The sequence below is a fragment of the Rhinichthys klamathensis genome, unplaced genomic scaffold (assembly GCF_029890125.1).
Source record: "Rhinichthys klamathensis goyatoka isolate OS25496 unplaced genomic scaffold, OSU_Roscu_1.1 h1tg000425l_1, whole genome shotgun sequence".
NCBI classification, from domain to species: domain Eukaryota; kingdom Metazoa; phylum Chordata; class Actinopteri; order Cypriniformes; family Leuciscidae; genus Rhinichthys; species Rhinichthys klamathensis.
In genome coordinates this window covers 340,302-362,589 of record NW_026606923.1, presented here as the reverse complement: position 1 = coordinate 362,589, position 22,288 = coordinate 340,302, and the positions used below count along the sequence as shown (strand labels likewise).

At 41.3% G+C, this 22,288-nt stretch overlaps 2 protein-coding genes across 2 annotated transcripts in view; one reads left to right on the top strand and one right to left on the bottom strand.

The window, feature by feature from the left end:
• Window positions 1-22,288, bottom strand: part of LOC130071039 (UNC93-like protein MFSD11) — a 248,771-nt gene that overhangs the window by 171,671 nt on the left and 54,812 nt on the right. The gene's annotated exons all lie outside the window — the stretch shown is intronic.
• kdm8 (lysine (K)-specific demethylase 8) lies at window positions 13,655-20,406 on the top strand. Its single transcript, XM_056235648.1, has 7 exons — window positions 13,655-14,368; window positions 15,296-15,468; window positions 15,548-15,680; window positions 15,778-15,825; window positions 19,244-19,393; window positions 19,489-19,581; window positions 20,212-20,406. Exons 1-7 carry the CDS (start codon window positions 13,919-13,921, stop codon window positions 20,374-20,376), a joined length of 1,212 nt encoding a protein of 403 aa, XP_056091623.1. The 5' UTR covers window positions 13,655-13,918; the 3' UTR covers window positions 20,377-20,406.

Genomic DNA, 22,288 nt, shown 5'->3' with positions numbered 1-22,288 from the left:
AAAATATTTTTATAGGGGACATGCTGCATTTTTAAATTAATGTGAATTGTTGAGTTTCTCGGCCTTACGTTTTCAATGCATACATAACATACAGACACACACACATATACACAGAAGGTAACCACTGCAGTGTTCACCACTATTAAAATCTCATGTAAACCCTCACGGTGCCCCTCTAAACACACTCCTTCACAGATCATCTAGCTGCGCAAACATCTGATTCTTCAACAGCTGGCTCTTTTCCACAGAACAGTCTGCTCAGTGGCCATGGGAGAAATCAAGGGTAAATTAAAAACTAAACAAATGCTGTCATTTAAGTAGCAGTAGCACACAAAATGGATTATCGCATCAAGAGTGTCCTTCCCAATTCTAGCGGTCAATATTTCCTCCATATTACACTTCTGCTGCAATGCTGATCTAAAAGAGACAGCTGTATGTCCAACATCCAATCCACTGGTTTGTAAACATGCCTGTTGACTCAGCAGCAGAAGGTTACGTGAACACAGAGATACTAGTCATTGTTTTTGTTATATTGTGCTGCAACTTTTTTTTTTTCCTGGGAAATGTCAATATTTATTGAGGCTTATGGTTTCAGATCATTGTTTAGCCCTTCACCGTGCACCTCGTGAGAGCTGTAAACTACGAATTAATTATTTAATAGACTTTTGTATTTTACATAATACAACACCGGGTTAACCAAAGGTCATGACTGAGATACCTAGTAAATGCCCATTTTACATGGAAAACAGACCTCAGACAAATAAACAATAGTTCTTCTTACAAAAAAAAAAAAATAGGCTACTAGAATCCTCCTTCCCATGCATTGAACACGTTACATGTACTGGAAACAACCTTGGCTGTTAGGAGTTGCAATTGGAATCTCGACCCAGATTCCACTCTAAAGTATATTTTAGAATGAGCTCATCCCCAAAATGGCTTAATTATCATAGAGAAGTAGAAAGTCAAGTTATATTGTTTCTTCGCCATTTGGGTTGATCACATCCTGACCAAATGGTCATCATCAATTGTAGAATGGGAATGGGTGTGGGACACAGAGAACCATCTCAGGCCCCGTCCACACTACTGCGTTTTCGTTTAAAAACGGAGACCTTTTGCTACGTTTGCACCTCCCGTCCACACTAAAACGGCAAAAACGGAGACCCAAAACGGAGAAGTTTAGAAACGCTGCCGACCCGTTTTTCGTTTTGAATCTCCGGAGGGCGTTTTAGTGTAGACGGGACAAAACGGAGGACTTTAGAAACGATGACGTAGTAGAGGCTCACGCTCGGCTCTATGATTGGGTGTCATCCGTCATGGCATATTTCTTTGCTAGCCGCTGTTGTACAAGTAAATTCTGCATTTTACAACGCTATAACTGCCTACATGCGCTGGAGTCAAGCTATTATTCGAGCGATCTGTGACAATTCCCGTGTGCAGCGGCGGCGTTGACCGTATATGGAGCGTCGGTTTGGGGTTAACCCAGAGCATGGTGGGATCATTTTATCAATGAAGTTGTGTTTACACCGGCGCGCGCATGCCCAGTGTTGGTGAAAGGTCACGTGATCCGCGTTTTCAGTCGTTTTAATGTGGACGGAGATCAATTCTAATACGCAGCCAAAACGCTGGTGTGGACGGAGATCGTATTCGTTTTAATTATCCGTTTCTAAACTAAAACGCAGTAGTGTGGATGGGGCCTCAGAAAATGGGGTGTCACAACTTCATTAACATACAGACCACAGCTGTTAGGCCCTGTGTCCACCAAAATGTTTTTTCATGTGTCTGGCGTATTTTTCCAATTGTTTTCAATGGGAGCGCCGCGTTTTTTGAAAGCCATGACCGTAACGAGGCGCTAAGTGTTTGTTTTTTTGTAAAGTGCTGAGCACCCAGCGTTTTGTACCGGTCGCCGAGAGTTGAAGAATGTTCAAGTTTGGGTAAAACGCAGCGCTCATCGCTGTCATTTTTTACCCAGCCCTCCAATCAGAGTGGAGGAGGGGCCGGACAAATACCACACTGACCAACCGCCACATTCTGCTACAACGTCAACAGATGACAGGACAGAGCTCTTATACGCACACTACGCAAGTTGCGTAGGGCCCCGCAAATTACTCAAGGTCCCGCCTCCCCCTCGTGTCAAAGTGCGTCAATCAAAGTTTACAACATCGATGAGATAATTAAGCGGAACTATCCTTCTGGTCATGAAAAGAGAGACTGAGAGAAAAACACCATGTGAGTAAATTGCGGGAACAGCGATCGGGGAGACTTGTGTTCTCTCCTCTCCAAGTTTGATGTCAGCAAAGAACAGTAAAGTTGAGTTGATGTGCATCTCCCTCTCTATCTGTCTGTTTAACCAGCCCGATCTCATGAAAGCGCATATCTATACCACGAATTTCTTGTGCCATTTATACGCCAAAAATAGTTTTTGCGTGCATATGATAAGTCTACGCAGTTTTCGCGTCCATATGATACGTACTTTTTGCCGTGCAATATGCAAGCTCTCCACACCCCTAATCCTACCCAAGAGATTTACAGTGCGTAGCATATGTTCGCAAAAAAATACATTTTTGGCGTATAAATAGCACGAGAAATTAAATTCGTAGTATAGATACGCACTTTCATGAGATTACGTTTGATACTACAAAGGGCAACGGTGTTTGTTTATAAACTGCAGCTCGTAAAAGATAACCGCGTCGCACGTTAACATGAGTTCATATGCGCGTGCACGAAATGAAATGCACACTTTCCAGTAAAACATCTATGGGGACCAGTTACCAGTACAATATGGGCGTGATGGCACTCCTCATTAGGCGCTCATACTTTTAAATCAAGACAATGATTATCTAGTCTCCAAGTCAGTTTAGTTACACCTCTGCAATAAAGCCAGATGGAAAGCAATCTATTAACATTGACCATATTGCATTTAAAATGTTGATTGGCTTGACATACTGGTCAATATGGATGCACATCCCTCAGTAAATAATAACCATCAAGTATCAATTATTGCTTGTATCATTTAAAACACAGTGACATGCAATGGCAAGCCATTTTAGCTTTTATTAATTCACAGGATGCATTTTTGATTTCAATAATTACATTTGTACTATTTGTACTATAAAATATGAATTATTGATATTAATATAAAATATGTCTATTTCTGATATCAGGAATTACATTTTCATTAGTACTAACTAAAAGAGGGAGGATTGTAGTGGGAGAATTGTCAGGTGTGACTTTGTGGCAATGGCAAATGGTTTACATGGCTCATGGGTCAGGTAGGAGGGCCCCTTAACAGATTTTTGCTTAGGGCCCCAGGGAGGTCAGGATCGGCTCTGATAACGGAACAAAATAATTAAAACAAGAGCAAGAGAAAATACGTTACATTGTATCGACATTTTAATATAGAATCAACACAGAAACAAAATATGTGTGAAATGAGACACTAGTAATACTTTCGCGGATATTCCATATCAAAACAAGCAAAGCGTCTACACTGAAAAAAAGGATGCACTGCCAAAACGCTCTCAAGGGCCCATAGCTAGGCATTTTCAGCAGAGCGCCTAGCGTTTTCAGCTGGCTAAAAACGCTTTGGTGGACACACGGCCTTACAAAAGGAGCAATTTCATTTTGTCACAATCCACACTCAGGAAACACAAAAGATCCAATAATGCAGTAAGTTTTAATGGGGAAATCCGTACTCACAAAACAGTCCAGTCCGAAGCAGACAGTCCATCGGGCGGCCAGGGCGAAGCAGACGACCCATCGGGCGGCCAGGGCGAAGCAGACGACCCATCGGGCGGCCAGGGCGGAGACGTCAGTCCATCGAGTGGCCAGGGTGGAGACTTTCCCTCTGGCGCCCATGGCGGAGAAGACCCTTCGGGCGGCCACGGCGGTGAAGACCCTCGGGCGTCCACGGCGGTGAAGACCCCTCGGGCGACCACGGCGGTGAAGACCCCTCAGGCGGCCACGGCGGTGAAGACCCTTCGGACGGCCATAGCAAAGGAACAGGAACAGACCCTGGCTCAGGAACAGGCACAGACACTGGCTCAGGAACAGGCACAGACATCGGCTCAGGAACAGGCACAGACATCGGCTCAGGAACAGGCACAGGCACAGACACCGGCTCAGGAACAGGCACAGACACCGGCACAGGAACATACGTGACGTGAACAGTCTCTGGATCGGCAGACGTGACGTGAACACTCTCTGGATCGGCAGACATGACGTGAACACTCTCTGGATCGGCAGACGTGACGTGAACAGTCTCTGGATCGGCGAGGCGCTTGGGTGGCGCCGTCAGGGCGAGACGCTTGGGTGGCACCGTCAGGGCGAGACGCTTGGGTGGCACCGTCAGGGCGAGACGCTTGGGTGGCACCGTCAGGGCGAGACGCTCGGGTGGCACCGTCAGGGCGAGACGCTCGGGTGGCACCGTCAGGGCGAGACGCTTGGGGACGGCCTCCGGGACAACAGCGGGCTGCTCGGGCACGACCTCCGGGAAGACAGCGGGCTGCTCGGGCACGGCCTCCGGGTTCTTGAGGAGGCTGGTGGTCTTCCCCCTCCTCCGCCGTTTCTGATGGCGATGTGCAGACTCTGGGCTGGACGGAACCAGCGGTGAAGGCTTCAGCTGGACGAGACCAGTGGCGAGGGCTTGTGATGGACGGAACCAGAGGCGAAAGCTTCATGCTGGATGAGACCCGCGGTGATGTCCTTATGCTGGGTGGAACCAGCGGTGGATGGAACTCAGGGTCAAGGAGGGACCGAGGTGGAGAGTACTGCCGGGACTCACCTCTAGCACCTCCTCTCCTGCGACCTCCGCAGGTCCCAGAAAACCTGGCCAGACGGGTTCCCTCAAACGACTCCCCGGGTCCGACGGAAGGGGTTGCTGGAGACTTTGCCGCCCCGTCAGTCTGACGGGCCCACAATGCAAAGCACTAAAAAAAATTTCATACAAGGCGCCGCCTCTCCGGCTTGAGAAATCCCACTAGGTGGTCCTCCTCTTACCCCATTAATAGGAGGAGGGATACAGAACCCCGTACTGCTGGATCTTGACATGACGGAGTCCTTCTGTCACGATCCACACTCAGGAAACACAAAAGATCCAATAATGCAGTAAGTTTTAATGGGGAAATCCGTACTCACAAAACAGTCCAGGCAGGGGTCAATATCCATATAAGCAAACCAAACACAAGTAACAAAGAATAGACAGAAACAGACCTCAGATGTGGTGTGATAAAAGACAAGGACTCCGTAACAAACACTAAACAAGCAGGGTACTTATACACACAGACTAACAATCATAATGGGTGACAGCTTGGTGCAATGAACAATGATGAGAACAGACAAGGATTGTGGGAAATGCAGTTTCTAATGTGACTGACACCATGGGGGAAGAGGACCTCTAGTGTTGAACCAGGGAAACACAAACCCATACTGTGACACATTTACATTAAGAGTGGGAAACTGTAACAGGATAAAAGGTTTGAGATTTGGATGTTCTGGGTTCATTCTGACGCCGGTGAACTCAAGGTGCTTCATGTACTTTGCCACTGCTATATGCTGCAATAAAACTTAATCTTTGAGATCTTCAACGTCCTCATATATTTTTTTCTTACATTGGCGAGCCACCCAGTGGGGGATTTAAAAAAAAAGTGGGAAAGGTAAGAAAAAGCGGTTTTGTCCGAAGTACTGTGACAGTGATTAATTTCGAAACTTTTTTTGCGTTGTGAAATTTAAAGGCCAAAGGATTGTGGCCAGCGCTTGACATTAACTTTTTTGCTCACTAGCCAATGTGGCTAGTGGTTTTCCAAAGTTACTAGCCACACAGCATTTTTACTAGCCACATTTTTGTTGTTGTGAAATTACCTGATTAAAGTAGACTGGTGTGCTAAAATTTACTTGAACTAGATTTACAACCCTTTTAAATGTAAAACCACTGTACACACCCAAATCAAGACTACATAAATGTATAACAATACAGGTCATTATCATTAGTTCTGATTGTGTGTAAAGCTCCTTTTTTAAAATAAAACCATGTATTAAGATAAAGACATAAAAAGTAGCTTCTTATTGCACAATAAAAGTGGTGCATGGATGTAGAAGATTAATGAAAAAGAATCAGACCCCGTATTACTTTATTGAGCCCGATGGGAAAGTAGGTCAGTCTTGAAACCTCACGAAAAATGCATGCCATGGTTCGGACACCACATAGCTCCACCGGTGTCCAACGACGTTAGGCCGGCGACACACTGACTGCGTGGCGTTTCTGTTGCGTGTCAGCTGCGTGGCGTTTTCTGTGTCTTTGCACTATAAAGTCTGTTTAAAGTGCTATATAAATGCTGTCCATTTACCATTTGCACACCAGAAACGTGTCTGGCGCGGCGCTGCTGGTGACGTACAGGGAGGGCTATCTCGGGACATAGGCGCTGTTTATATCCTACATTTTATACATGTTTATTTAACAAATATATAGCCTAATACTGATACAGCAAAGACAACGTCGGCAGAATAGACGGCAAAATAGGCTAGCCTACAGATAATTTCATTCTGTATTGACAGGTGCGATATTTAAAAATCGATAGGCTAATTATTATTATTATTATTTTTTAATTATATTTATATCTGCATTTGTCAAAACCTATAGACTTTCAAACATAAAAATGTCATTTATTAATATGTGTTCGTGTCAAAATGACATATTTCCTATTCTATTTTGTCTGAAAACGCTTCCTACACGCGCGGAAGTGTGTGTCGCGTGAAAAATAGGCGTCGGTTCTATTTCTAGCATGCACGCGTTTTCGGCGCGGCTCGAGCGCGCGTGTCACGCATTGCAAGCTCTAACCTGTTAACATGGGAGCCGAAATAAAAACGGACACACCACGCAGCTGAGACGCACACGCCACACAGCCAGTGCACTTATTTCAGATGCCTTTTGAAAAGACTACAATTATTCTAACCCGCCAAAGTGGCTAGTTGGAGTGACTGTGTTACCCGCCACGAGCAAAATTCACCCGCATTTGGCGGGTTGGCGGGTGTTAATGTCAAGCCCTGATTGTGGCCATGGTTAAGAAGCCTGATGTAGTGTGGCTGTTTTGTTCATTTGCGTCTGACATATGGTAGCTGTGAATAATTAGACTAACGGATATCTTAAAGCAACTAGATAATGTGTAGTCATTTAAATAAGACGTTTTGAATAACTATTAAATCACGACATACTCTTAAGTCCGATAAGACGGACGGAAGAATGGAAGAAATTATTGTTAAATACATAGCTAAAAACGGTTCTCAGAGAATATTTGATGGAATAGCGAATATTGTTGATAAACCGTACGAGTGGGCTATCTCTAAGTTTGAAAATTATCCCAAAATGCCTGGGAACAAAAAAGGAAAAATTGCTAATGCGCTTCAAGCTGTTTTTGCTTCATACAAAGTAACTAGGAGGAGAGTAGATGAGTTAGAGGCTGAAAATGAGCGACTCAGTGTTGGGGTAATTTCTACAAAAAGTTCCTGGCCACCTGGCTAGTGAAACGATATGGAAAGAAGAAAAGGTCAGGATGCAGAATGAGATTGCACTTCTTAGAACTAACAATAGCATGCTTAAATAATCTGTGGAAACATTGTCCAACAAATTGGAGGAAGCGAAGACTGCTTGTCAGTTTATGATAAAAAATTGCACAACTGAGAAAAACACCAGTAAGATATTGTTGTGTCACGCTGTGTAACCCAGTTCCAGAAATGCCAGATTTGCAGGAAGATAGCGCTGAGGGTTGGGAAAAAGATTCTCAGTCATTCAGTAGACAATACTCTGACTGTAGAGTCAGATTTCCCATGGCACCAGTCCATACTACTACGACTATGCGTGCTAGTGAAAGAGGGGAAGAACCAATGAACTGTTCCATAGTCAGAGGCGCTTGTCTGAAGTATAAAATCATTGGTTACCCATAAGCCAATCACATAACGTTTGTTTATGACGTGTGTGATTCGCCAGCTCAGCCGCATCGAACATCCATTGTAAACACATGTATGATGCGAAAACGAAACCATCGAGCGAAATACCGGAGTGAACATGGCTGACCGAGTTTTGCTGCCTCCTTAACCTGATCCTCCATGAGTGCAACCAAGGGGGACACAATCACAACTATCGCCTTGCCGGCCTTTGGCCTGCCCAGTTTCTCGCTGACGATCGGTAATAGTTGATAAATTAAACTTTTCCCAAAACCTGTCGGGAGTAGGGCCACAACATCACCTCCATTCAAAATGTTTAACAAACACTCTTCTTTTTCGGGCTTCAGTTTGCAAATGCCGGGAATATTCTCCACAACAGAGCGAATTGTATCCCGTGTCTCCATATCCACGGTCGTTTTCGATTTCCCTAACCTAAAATACAATCTTAAACTCGGTGCTTAGCGTCTACGCCCTCTGTTCGTTGATTGGCCGGCTGTTTTCAGGCCGGAGGAAAACTGAGAGGCATGTCGATGTCTCAGACTGAGTACAGAAGCGAACTGAAATAGAGCGGAAGTACGAAGTCTGACGCAGTCAGGCTACTTTGTCTGGAGCCTTAACTCAGAAAGTAAAGGACAGAACTGCTAATAAGTCAGAGAGGAAAAAGGCACTGCTTGAAGTCTTAGGTGTAATGTCAGTTAATTGAGATACAATATCTGAGATGCACATGAGGAAAGGGGAGCATCCAGCAGCATTTTCTGAACGATTATTGGAGACGTTTAAAACTTTCAATGGCAATCCTGATATTACTAAGAATCATGTCGGTTTCAAGTCTGCCTTGATTAACAAATATGATCCACTCATCCAGTCTGACTGTGACAATGCTTGTGACACCTCTCTCTGAATACAATGACATTATTGCTAAAATTACAGTTTTACAACAATATTAATGCAAATAGTCAAATGAAAGCTGACAAATTAAGACATCAGTTGCTGCCTTTGGTGGGAGAGAATGTTCTAGATTATCTAATGGTTTCCATCATAGACCAAGGAGATTTGCAAGAGTAAATTCAGAAGGTGTTATTCTTTGCTATGTATGTGGAAAAGCTGGTCACATTGCTGGAAATTGTCAAGACAATGAGAGACCTCTTCAAAGCTTTGTCTGTCATACATGTGGAAAGAATGGTCACATTGCCAGGCATTGTTTGGAGAAAAGAAGGGAAGATCAGGAAGTTGTGTGCTTTGCATCTGGGAAGATGGGACACAAGGCAAGACAGTGTCATTTTTCACACAAAAGAAAGATGGGCTATCGTGATTTGCTTAAGAAAATAAGCAGTTTAGAAACCCATTTGGCAATGTTGAATGGAAATAAAGAAGCCATTCACACCTTGCCAGACACAGATGCTGATACAAAGTAGAATTGTTTTATGATAGTAGCACATTTTAGAAAAAAAAAATGTTCACTATCAAAAGGGGGGTGATTCTTTATGATTTATAAAAAATATATATATTAGCATTGATATGTAGTTCTAATTTATAATAAATGTTTTAATGGCATTATTTTTAGAATTAGTTTTTAAAAACATTACTGATGTTTGATGTTTTGAGATGAAACTTCTGTGACTTTGATGTTTAAATGTGAAAAGATTATTGTGGGGGAAAGGCTCTTCTGATTATTGTTTCAGGTATAAGCATTGAGATGTTTGTCTGAAATGTGTAACCTCCTGAAGAAAGATGATCTGGTCGTTTGAAGGATGAGAAGGAACCAGTGAATACAGGGGATGTTCTCAAGAAAAAGCACAGAGTGATCCATGACCTAGAAATGCAGAGATTTCTAGACCAAGATCCAGAACTCCAGGCTTAAAAGATCTAGAAGCCCTTAGACCCACCATGGGACGGATGGAACAGATGGAGAGGCACATACTCGAACAACACCAGTGACTGCTTATTCTAGAAAGGACTTCCGATCCAAATGGAAAAGAATGGACAATGGAAAGAGAAACAAGAGGAGATAAAACAACTTCAGAGACTATGGACAGCAGACTTACTGCACATGAAGAGACAAATGCATACTCATTTGCACTAGATATTGTCAGTTGGATTCACACATGTGGATAAAGGATGTCCACACTGAGAAAATGGACACAATTCGACAAAATTAAAAAGCACGTACACACACACACACACACATTATATTGTCTATTGATTGTTGATTTTTGAGTTATCAAAACAAACAATATGCTAATATCAATGATGCACATTGTGAGAGCCCAATTATTCCTAATTGTTTGCCTAATGTGTTCTGGGTTCATTTTGACGCCGGTGAACCCAAGGTGCTTCATGTACTTTGCCACTGCTATGCTGCAATAAAACTTAATCTTTAAGATCTTCAACGTCCTCATCATTTTTTCTTACAGTGACAATAAAATTAGTTTAATCTGTCAATCATCCCTTATAATCATGCAACAAATTAACTGTCCATTTACTGTCTAGAATCGTTTGAACCTGTAGGCATACTGGAGCAGTCATGTAAACCATGGTGTAACCAATGAAGGCCACAGGTTTCCTCCAAATTTAGGGCAATAATGGAAGCAGGTTATTCAACAGGGATCCCGAAAAGACACAAACATCATTAAATCACCTAATAATTAAACCATTCAGAACTTAAAGATGTCATGTGAGGCGTTCATGAACACAGCTTCATAAGGCGTTGAAACCTTTATGAATCTTTTGTTTCAAATCAGTTGTGGTTCGGACCGTGTAAATCAGGCCCTGTCCCACATGGCACCCTAAACACTCACGGTCTTCCTACGAGTCCGCACTTTCACTGTCGTAACTTTCACTGTTACTGTCGTAACAATGCTTTAACTGACTGTAAGGCATTCTCTTCAAAAGCTATTGAAGTTAGAAACTTGAAACATCTTTAGAGATGGTCCCTAAATGTGCGCATATTGAACGTCCAACATCAAGACAACTTCATGCCAGTATCACTGCATCAAACTTTGGGCATTACGTTCATATTCTGAGTGCATCTGCTTCCCTGTAGCCTATATAGTATAATCTACATTCCCAATAAGGTGCGAGTTTGCTCTTTTATATCACTGTATTAGTCCATTAAGCTACGCTAAGCGTTTGCGTTTTATATGTCCCGACTGGTCCCAATGGCAGGGGAATCCTGGAGTATGACGAATGAGGGGAACCCTACTGCAGCACAGCGCTGAGATGGGGGTGGTTTCCCGGACATGGTTTAAGTAGTCCCAGACTAAAATGTATGTCAGAACTATTGTTTCCTAAACTGAAAACAGCTTGCATTGACATATCTTCAGTGCCATTGTTTTGTCTCAATATACACAACCTGTAATGTTTTTTGTAAGGTAAAGTTTGTAAAAACTTTTTAAATGTCCTAATAATACTAATGCAAAGTCCTTCCCTTTCTGGGAAACCACCCCTTAAAGTTAAGGAAACTAAACAGCCGAGAGAAATATATGTCTACCTCCGATGGAATGTTTGATCTGTACATAAGCATTGGGGGAATAACATTACAATAATCTCGTTCTTGGTAGAGAAAGCTGCTTACATGTACATAAGTAACCGTGAAGACTTGAACGTAAACACAGCTTTTGTGTCTTTATCAGCCCTGATAATCATCACATAGCCTACTTACCACTTGCTCCATTTCTGCAAATCCGTTTTAGGAATGAATGACTCTCTCTGGTTTGGTCTTTGTCAACAGCCACTTGCATCACCTTCTGGTGAGGATGACTAACAGCAGATGGAGATCATGCATTGGTACTCGGTACCAAGGGGGTAATCCATCGACCGGAAGTTGAAGCCGGCCGGTTGCCGCCATGTTGTAGCAGAACTTCACTTGCGTTAGCATTTCCATTGACTCCCATTCATTTTGGCGTCACTTTGACAGCGAATAACTTTACATCTGAGGCGTTTAAAGACTCCATTTGTCCATTGTTTATTTCTAAAGAAACACGACAATGTATAAAGGGTTCCATTACCTTCTATGTTACATTATGTAGAAACAGATTTAGTAAAAATAGGCAAACGATTGCGTCATAACCACTCGACTCTCTGTCGCGCTGTACAGAAATTACCGTACAGACAGGAGGAGAAGCTCGCAGGCAATCGGGGGACGTCCCGTCAAGAGAGAAGCCCATAGATAATGAGTCCATAAAAGCAACGGAATACTTACTCCTGCTCACTCACGCCAAAGAACTCTTTGCTCAAGTTCCCCGTCTCTGCAAGATTAACGTTGGCAATTTTCACGCACAGCTACTAGAAGATTCACGTCTGTTAGACAGGTTGCTCACGTCATCAAGCTTAGTTTGAGTCGGTTTGAGTCTGCGCGTCAGGAACGGAAGTGCTCAAAAATCGCTAAAAATGGGCTTCAACTGTCTCAACTGAGTTCCAACAAAGTCCTTTTAGGCAAGTCATGCCACTCGGGCGCCATCTTGGCAACGCCTCCGGGCAGCTATTTCGGACTAACAAGACCAGGCTCCTATCTAAATGAATGGGCAGAGACCCAGAACTGCACTTTCACTGGTCACCGGGACATAAAAACTGCATGTATACAAACACTAATAAAATATGATAAAAATCGCTGAAAAAGTGTGATGACTTTGCCCCAAAATAAGGTTTAAAACGCCTTTTTCCCCACAGGTTATACTTTTACTGCGCATGCGCAAGGGTTCTCTCGCTCTCTGTCGTGCGCGCGCTACTGCTCGCTCGCTCTAGATTCCGGGAGATTTGAACTAATTTGCGGTCATCAGGGAGCCGCTATCAATCTGCGGGAGACTCCCGGAACTTCCGGGAGACTTGGGATGTCTGATATTTACACTACACATCAAATCTGCCGCCTTTTCAAACAGTAACATATTTTCCGCTGTCGCAAACCTCAACTGTGCGCATGCGTCGGTGGAACCAGACGATAGGCTTAAATGTTTTCCGGCTTGACTGTTAAAAGCAGACGATTGGCTTTCGAGCGGGAGGGGCGGGGCATGTGCATACAACCGCCATCTTTGGCGTTACGGGTTTTCCCTATATAGTTGTATTAAGGATTGGGGAAGTGGCATGTCTCTATATAAATAGTCTCTGGTTCCAATGAGATGGCTCTGTCCACTTCTTATACTGTCTATGCTCGGTACTCTACTGCTATTCCTTCAGTTCCCGGATGTGCAATGTCGAATTTGAACCACTGAATTTGTGGAAGGGAATTTGTAAAGCGAAATGAAATGAACCGAAAATTGCCGGTCGAATATTATAGGTTTTAATTTTAAATAGACATTTTTTTGGAAGGGAAATCTGAAAGGTGAATATTGGTTATTGAATTTTTAATAATGAAAATGTTTTGAATTGAAATATTAACAGCGGAAATATACAACCATGTTGATTATCAGCCAATAAAAATGTAGCACTAAAACTGTTAACACTAAAACTACAATGCATTAAAATGCAAGCATGGTTAATGCACGGTTGGTGCAATTCAACAAGCTTTTTTGTTTCAAATACATTTGGCAGTAATTTGCAGGTCGTGTAAAAAAAAGTTGTTGGCCTAGATAAATAGCTGTATTCTGTACGTTTGACTCTTGTACGATAAATTTGAGCTTCTGGTACAATACTTGGACATTTCCAATTCGGCAAAACTGAGCGGAACTTTGTTTGTACTCTGTGTTTCTAGCCGGACATTTCTAAAACCGAGCACACTGCGTACACGGAAACGTTAATGCCTTTCGCTTTAATAGCTCTTGTTTTGACATAAACTACACATTTATCAAGTAAGTGACGCTAGCTGTGAACATTTTTAAACGCTGTCAATTGATTGTTGTAACAAATATGACGTGTAATATATACCATGAGCAGTAACGTTAGCCTAGTTGTTTCTCTCCCAAGCATGTGAACTATTTTTATGGTCGCTTTTCACCAGATCATCCATTAGAAATCAATTACAGGTGATCTGCAAAAGTGTCTTCTGCTCATGGCTTCAATCTGGCCTGGTGTTCGCGCTGTTTTGCCTTCGACCGTGTCTGAATTCCCTCTTGAATTTAGTGAAAAGATTGAATCAAGTGTGTTGAATGTTCTCGAGCTGGCCAGAGATCAGCTGTACCGTGCACCAGATTGCCCAGCTTCAGCTGAAAGAGCCCAAGTCATTCTAGATTATTCCTGGGAGAAGCTTAACACTGGAACATGGAGAGATGTGGACAAGGAGTGGAGGAGAGTTTACTCTTACGGCTGCTTATTCAAAGTCTTAAGTTTGTGTCATACTAATCCATCACAATACAACATCCAGGAGGCCATTAAGACATGTGACATGAGTTTGTTAATGGGAGCAGCTATCATGGACAACATCCTGCAAAGACTTGTTGGTATCTTAAGAATGAAAATGAAGAGCCCAAACACAGAGAGGAGTGAAGAACCCTGTTCAAAGGTGAAATCATCTTTCCTGAAGGGAAATAATTTGTGACAGCTTGTTTACAGATAGTACATGTTGTTTTTACTTGCTTTCCCACTGTAAACGGTTTCTTAAAATGTTTAGGGTGATTTACTCAAGTATGATATGTTTCTGGACAGTGTTGTTTTAGTATTTATTAATGCTTTGAATTAGCTTTTATTTTCATCTTATTTTTTGTAATTTATGTGCTTTTGTCTTTTATTTGTATTCGCTTTTTAATATTTTTGTTTAGCTTTGAATTTTCTTTTTCATTTTTAGTAATTGTAGCCTATGTAGTACTTCAACTTGTTATATTTCAGTTAGTTGCTGAGGCAATATTTATAATTTCCATTAAATAAATGTATGTATTCTCATTTAATATTTATATTTTATTTTATTCTAGCTTTAATTTCAATTAACGAGAATTAAAAAAAATAGTTTTAGATTTATCAACACTGTTCCTGGATCAACTCTTTTTTTGCCATGAATGTTATTTTCCAGCAAAAGCATCTATGAAGTTATGGCAGTCTTGGAGTTCCTTGTATAATTATAATAACTTATATCAAATTTCAGCTATAATTTAAACTTTAGATTTTCAATATGATAAAATGTGTGAATTTTATTTTATTTTTTTAAACATTACATTTTAAAATTATACATTCACAATATATTTAACTTCTAAAACTGAAATACTTTTTTTTCCTCTGATGTTTTCAATAGGGTTTGGTCTGTAATTGTTTAATAATAATAATAAAGAATATTCCAGAACTAACAAAAGATGTTGATCCAGGATGTGTTCTATTTGGCTAAATCATGTCATGCTACTTTGGAAACCTTGTTCTAATGCTTTGTAATTCCTTGGCTTGTATCAATGTTACATTATTCAGCCATACACTATTCACTTATAAAGCTTCTCTAAAACAGAAAATGAAACAGGACTGTGTGTCTGAGCCTGTAATAAACCCTGCTCAAGAAGTGCCAAGGATTCAGTGCCCATCCCTGGAGCGCTTCAGATCAGATTTCCTGGATCCTCAACGGCCTGTGATTATAGAGGGAATTACTGACCACTGGCCGGCCTTCACAGAGCATCCATGGAGGTACTGATAAAATATACATTTTTAGATTTTATCCTTTAAAACATCTGTACACTACCATACTGCTCTCTCTTTTTCTAAGCATAGACTACTTAAGAACTGTTGCTGGCTGCCGGACGGTCCCTATTGAAGTGGGATCCAAGTACACTGATGAAGAGTGGTCACAAAAGCTTGTTACAGTGAATGACTTCATAGACCGCTACATTATAGGAACCGTAAGGCAAATTTCATTGTAAGAGACATTTTTTTAAAAATATTTTTACCTAGAGAAGCTGTCTGTCATTATTATAATTTTTGGTTATTTTCTCATAGGCGGAGAATGGAGTGGGATATCTGGCTCAGCATCAGTTGTTTGATCAGGTCAGTTGAAATTCTATTTGGTGGCGCTAGATGAGTAGAAACTAGATACTTCACCTTTAACTTTCTCATATTAAAGTGCAACTATTGTGCTTTTTCAAATGTTTATTTTGTTTTGGAGGTCTCCAATATTAGGTTTACATCAGGTCAAAAACACTTTTAATTTTGCTGTAATATAAATTACAGCATCACCTCTTTTCTCACAGTGTCTTAAAAGGTCCGATAAAGGATTCGGTTCCTTTCTGAGAGGCTGCTCTGATTTGTTAGATGGCCCAGTCTGTTGTGATTGGTCTAACGCTTACAGCGAGTGTCGGAAACAATACGGTCATTACCGTATCTAAATCTTAGTTCCGGAGGCTTCCTCAGTGCTTGAAGCACAGTGAGTGCTTCTCATTTCTTATTTGTGCATCCTCGCTTCCTTTCTTCATGTCTTAGCCACACCGCCTTAGGATGCAAGGGAAGTATACACCTGTATATCCTCTCTCATGACTCCTCAGGAAGCTTCCTCATTCTTCGTTCCTAGCAGTGGAATTAGAGAATTGAGATGTCCTAAATATCCAAAAATCACTAGAACAATGTTATATATTTTGTTGATTTGTGTACTTACACTATCCCAAATGTTTCCAAGAATGTTTAAATCCAGAGAAATAAGCAGTTTAAAACCAGGACACGGACCATGTCCGTGCGTCGCCTATCAATGAAATCATACCTGCGTTTACACCAAAGACGCTTTAATATATTATGTGTTTTATTAAACAGGCGAGCGACTGTTTGGATACATTCATCGACAGAAAACTAATGATTGTTATACAGCTCAACACAGTTAGTCTTTTTGTTTAATTCTCGTTTCCTTGATTTCCCATTTTTACCATGCCTAATATCGCTCTAACTCACTGCAGTGTGCAACAAGTGTCTCATATAGTAGCCGTAGAATAAACAAAGTAGCATTATAACAACTTTCAACACACTCAAATGTATGTCTGCGGCATAATAAAAGCTCCACTGCTCTCAAGTTGTGTGTCGCGCTTGTCTCTCATGAGCAATCGCTCCAGCGGCCTCGTTCCTCTCCAACGGTGTTCGTAACGTTAATAAATCTTTATTACAATACCGGTCATCCATTAATATGATTTCTGCTGGATATGAGTCCATCGTATTCTCCACCGGCTGTAGAGGTGAAGACAACAACTCCCATGATTATGTGAAATCTTTGTTTGGAATAAGCGACCTCTAGCGGCGTAAAGTTACATAGTGTGGCTTTAAGATGGCTTTCACTGATCAGTTTCCGGGTCATGGGCTGGAGGAAACGAGGAAGCATCTATGGCCCTGTCCCAAATCGCACACTTCATGAGCACTTTCGGTCTTGTGGACTTACAATGGCTGCCGCGTGCGCGTGTCCGTTAAGTCCGTGAGACCGCAGTGTGTCCCATTTGTCATTTTTAGATCTCAGAAGGGTGCTCGCGAGCGCCCCCACGTGGTCGATTTGCGCCCTTGATGCGCACTTTTGCCGAGCCCGCGCTGATGCGGACTCCACAGCAGACTTCTTCCCGACATTCAAAGCGGCGTTACGTCGCGAAAGTGTGGACTCAGAGGAAGACCGCGAGTGCTTACTGTGCGTTCACACCGGACGCGAATAGCGCGTCAAATTCGCGTCTACCGCGTCTAGTTTGACGCTTGACCACTTTGTGTTAATTCGCGTGTCAATGGCGAAATTGACGCGCGTAAAAACAAAAGTTTGAAGCGAAATTTACGCGCGTCAGAGGCGAAATCCGGAGGCGAAAGTTTCGAAACCCGTTGGCGGCCATCTTTTTAGATGTTTATCGAGCATTAGCATTAGCATTATTCGAGAGAGTCACCGCTCGTATATGCTCTGGAGAGCAGAAGCAGCTCCGTAGGGGACATCGTCGCTGTACTCGGGTCCACCAGAACCTCCGGAGGGTTTCAGGAGTTTCACAATTTGCTCCAGGAGCTAGGTTTGGTGGACCTAATGGTGAGGACGCTGATGAGGACAGCGTAGGCCGTATAAGCCCTCGGCCTCGAGTGGTCTAGCTATGCCTGTCGAGCCCGCGCTCTACAGCCCGGCGCGAGGTTCACCCTCGCCCGCATCCACCTAATCTGTCATTTATTTTTGTTTTGATAATAAATGAAGCCAGCCTCCAAAAGTGATTAATCTGTCCTGTGATTTTTCTCTCTCTCTCACACATCACTGTCCAGACACGAACTTATATGTTGGTTGTCTTTACATTATAATAATATTTCATATAATCTAGATATGGAATAAATAGCATTCAATGCAAAATGAATATGTCTCATATATTGAAATCAAGTTTTATGTGATAAAATATTTGCTTTGTTGTGCATTAGAACCACAGTCATATATTACAAAATAATTTATTGAAGCATCCAGATACTTCACCACGTGACAGCAGCCAGCAGCTAGGCTCCTGATTGGTTAACGCGGCGCGAATTGACGCAGAAGTTCAGATTTTTCAACTCGGGCGGCAGACGCGAATTCGCGTCAAACGCGTGAATGCACAAATAGCACTAACTAAATCATTCGCGCGTAACGCGCTTAACGCGCCAGACGCTCAATTCGCGCCATTCGCGCGAACTTGACGCGCGAATGAGGCGTATTCGCGTCTACCGCGCCGCGCTCTACGCCTCATTCGCGCCGCAGGAATTTTTTACGCGCATAACGCGTCTTTGCATTGACTTAACATTGAAATCACTCGCGCCTGACGCGCTATTCGCGTCCGGTGTGAACGCACCATTAGGGTTCCATTTGGGACAGGGCCAATTTCAGTATTGAGAAGCACCTCTTGATACAATCAGTAATGATGGCATTGGTTTTACCGCATTAATTAATGTCGACAACACAAAAGAAACTCTTCCAGGGCTCAGCTACAACTACAGTGTTTGAGGGAGGAATAAAGTAGACGTTGGTGAGCAGCAAATGAAGACCATAGGCTGGCATTATGTAAATTTGTTACAATCCTACGTAGGTTTCAAGCAGCAAGAATGGAATTACAGACGACTCGTTTCAGGCAGTTATAAATCAGTTATTTCTTTTAGGAGACATTAACTCACACCTTTTACATTCAGAAACAGTTATATTACATACATGAAAGGTAAAATCCAAAGAAAGCACAATAGGGGCACTGTAATATTAAAAGTGAGCATCTCCAGTTACTCGCGTAACCTCGGTTCCCTGAGATGAGGGAACGAGTCATTGCGTTTCAGTAGTATTTGGAGGAAGGGGTTTTCCCCCGTTAACAAACCCAATGTCGAAGTGAACCGAATCGAAAGGGAACTCCGTAATTTTAGGTTGTTCTATGGCAGTCTTCTCGGACTTGGACATTTTCTACAGGGTGTAGCATCATGCAAAAGCAATAGCAGTAACTTTGGCTGTTATTCATTCTGATAGGTTCCAGAGCTAAAAGAAGATATTCGTATCCCAGACTATTGTTGTCTTGGAGAAGGAGATGAGGATGACATAACAATTAATGCCTGGTTTGGGCCTGGAGGGACTGTGTCTCCTCTCCATCAGGATCCTCAACAGAATTTTTTGGCACAGGTAAACACGAGACAAATGGTTCATTGGGCATTTGAAAGGCAAGGCTTTTGATTCCCTCTGTTTCAACTCATTCTGCTTTTGTTTTTGAATGTCAGGTGGTTGGAAGGAAATACATCCGGCTCTACAGCCTTGATGAAACAAAAAATCTCTATCCACACCAGTCACAGTTACTGCACAACACCAGTCAGGTAGAAGATCTACTACTTTATGACAGCTGAAGTTTCTTGTACATAGCCCTAGTTGTTGTACATTACCAGTCATTTCAATAACGACAACTCTTGGAATAGTTTTAGCATGTTATTGAATATGGTAATGTTAATGTATTTGGTCTTGGCAGACCAGGTGTGCTACACTGCTGTTGATTATTGCTGCTGCAGAGCAAGTATGGACTGCTAATAGATACAAAGACACAATGCTGTGAGCAGCATGTAAGATATGCTGCTGGATGAATAGACAAATACATAAATACTGTAACAGATATAGGCAGGTGGAGGTGTGGGGTTTCAGAGTAAATCTGATTGTGCGCTGCAAGACTAGCAAACAGCAAACAATGAACCAGACTATTTAAATAGAGCAAGTAATCTCATTTGGCTGCAGGATCAGCAGTGGCCAATCAGCTCGTTCCATGCGGTAATGATGTAATTGCTGGCAGATTGCATTTGAAGGACCTATCAGCTTGCAGCCTCTAGAGTTTCATGACTGAACTTTTTATTTATATACTGTGTGTAATGTGTATATATATATATATATATATATATATATATATATATATATATATATATATATATATATATATGAGTTTGCTTTACCACCACCAGGTGGAGGTGGAGAATCCAGACCTGGTGAAGTTCCCAGACTTCTCTAGAGCCTCATATCAGGAGTGTGTTCTCAGGCCCGGAGATGTGCTCTTCATCCCTCTGCAGCACTGGCATTATGTGCGCTCTCTTGAGCTCAGCTTTTCTGTCAGTTTTTGGTGGACCTGATTTGTACAGAATAAATTGGCATGCTCAGTGTCTGTTGTCTTGTATTGTCTTTATTTGTACAAATGCAAAATATATAATCACTTTTAGGAGGAATGTGAAGTATGATCATTTTAATTTTATCACTTCTATTTCAATATTAACATTCCAAAAAGCATTACTTTTTAACCATTTGGCTTTTTTTATTTTTTTATTCAACGCGAGAGTCCCTACAGGTCCTTAAAAAGTCTGAAATTCAGTTAAATTTAAGGCCATAAAGGCTTGGTTTCACAGACAGTGCTTAGATTAAGCCAGGATTAGGCCTTAGCTCAATTGGGACATTTTAAGTAGCTTTTATAAACATACCTTAGAAAATAACATTACTTGTGAATCTTGAGACAAAACAATGGCACTGATGTATTTTAAGATATGTCAGTGCAAGTTGCTTTCAGTTAAATCAGCTCAAACATGCATTTTAGTCTGGGACTAGCTTAAGCCTGTCTGTTAAATGTCCTAAATGGTCGAGACATTTTTAGACCAAGTAAAAAAAAATTGAAGGGAAAACAATACATCAATAATGTTCTCTAAATGTAAGGTTAGAACGCAATCAATTTTATAAGCAGCACTTAATTAATACAATTTCCAGCCGCTGTCCATTAGGCTACTTTTTAATTCGTTTGACAAAAAAAGTAGTTCGAATCGCTCTGCTCTCAATTACTAGAATATGGAAATAACTTTTACTGTACCTTCTGATTGTATTGCAAAAAAAAAGTGATGTTCTTCCTCAGTTTTTTTTTTGTTTTTTTTCCAAGTACAAATTTCTAAACATTCCTAAAAATCTACTTAATTCAAATGAAAGTTTTCAGAACTCTGGCAGATATTTGTTCTTGTTTTAAGCATAAACTCAATTTTGTTATTTTGTTAGATTTTTCCAGACTCGTCTTTACATTTGCATTTGAAGTACATGTATATTGATTTCAAGATGTTTGGATATTTGTATTGGAAAGACAAAAATACTGAGAAAGATTTTTTTTTTTTTTTGCAATGCATCCAACATTTAATGCAATGACTATTCATTTAAGACCTTAATAAGGGTTAAGATTATAATGTAAAAAATATATTTAAATTATATTTATATTAACTTTGAATATAATTTTAATATATTTATAATTTTAACTCATCCCTTTTCTTAAAAATGGCTTAACGGCTGAAATGTGAGGTTTAGCATTTTATAAAATGTTGTCTTTGTCAAAACCTATATATCTTAACTGTAAAGTTGTTTAAATTGTAGTTTGAAATGTACTGTTATTTTACGGTTTAATGTTACCATAGACATTGCCCTCTCCCCTTTCATACAGTGCAGGTCATAAAAAGCCTTAATTTAAAAACCCTGCTGATATTTTGTCAAGTAATATCTTATCAATTTTAGCAGTACATGCAATTCTGTATGATTTGAACTACTGGTCTTGATTTTCGTTCCGTTTGGTTCAGTGGCCACAGGAAGTATTACTAAATTGAATGGTTAACCATATTTAGAACTTTGCAAATAACTTGAATTTTTATTTTTTTATTTTTTATTTCATGTATTAAGCAATTTAATGTTTGATCAACTTTCCTTCTAAAAGGTAGCCTGGTTAAAACCAGACCATTCTCAGTTGTAACTGAGTTATGGTCTGGCAAAGCGTCATAGACGAATCATTTCCAGAGGGGCGTCACCAACGGACGTCGCGGATAGACCTAAAACCAATCAGAGCGATGAAGGAGATGGCGTATGCAGAGCGGCGGAGAAACATCTCCGAGTGTTGTTCTTTGCTCGGTTTTTAACAAAAAGCAAATCGCTTAAAACAGACGCGATAGCCGATTCGAACGAGTGATGTTCGACGGCGGCATCCATCTTTGTAATGTAGGCTACAAAATCTGCTTCAAAATCCCAGCG

What these genes read in the sequence shown, in the direction of transcription:
- kdm8 (XM_056235648.1), top strand. Translation starts at nt 13,919, where the DNA reads ATGGCTTCAATCTGGCCTGGTGTTCGCGCTGTTTTGCCTTCGACCGTG. An exon ending in GTGAAGAACCCTGTTCAAAG is followed by an intron (nt 14,369 to 15,295) that starts GTGAAATCATCT and finishes TCTCTAAAACAG; the next exon opens with AAAATGAAACAGGACTGTGT. An exon ending in ACCGCTACATTATAGGAACC is followed by an intron (nt 15,681 to 15,777) that starts GTAAGGCAAATT and finishes ATTTTCTCATAG; the next exon opens with GCGGAGAATGGAGTGGGATA.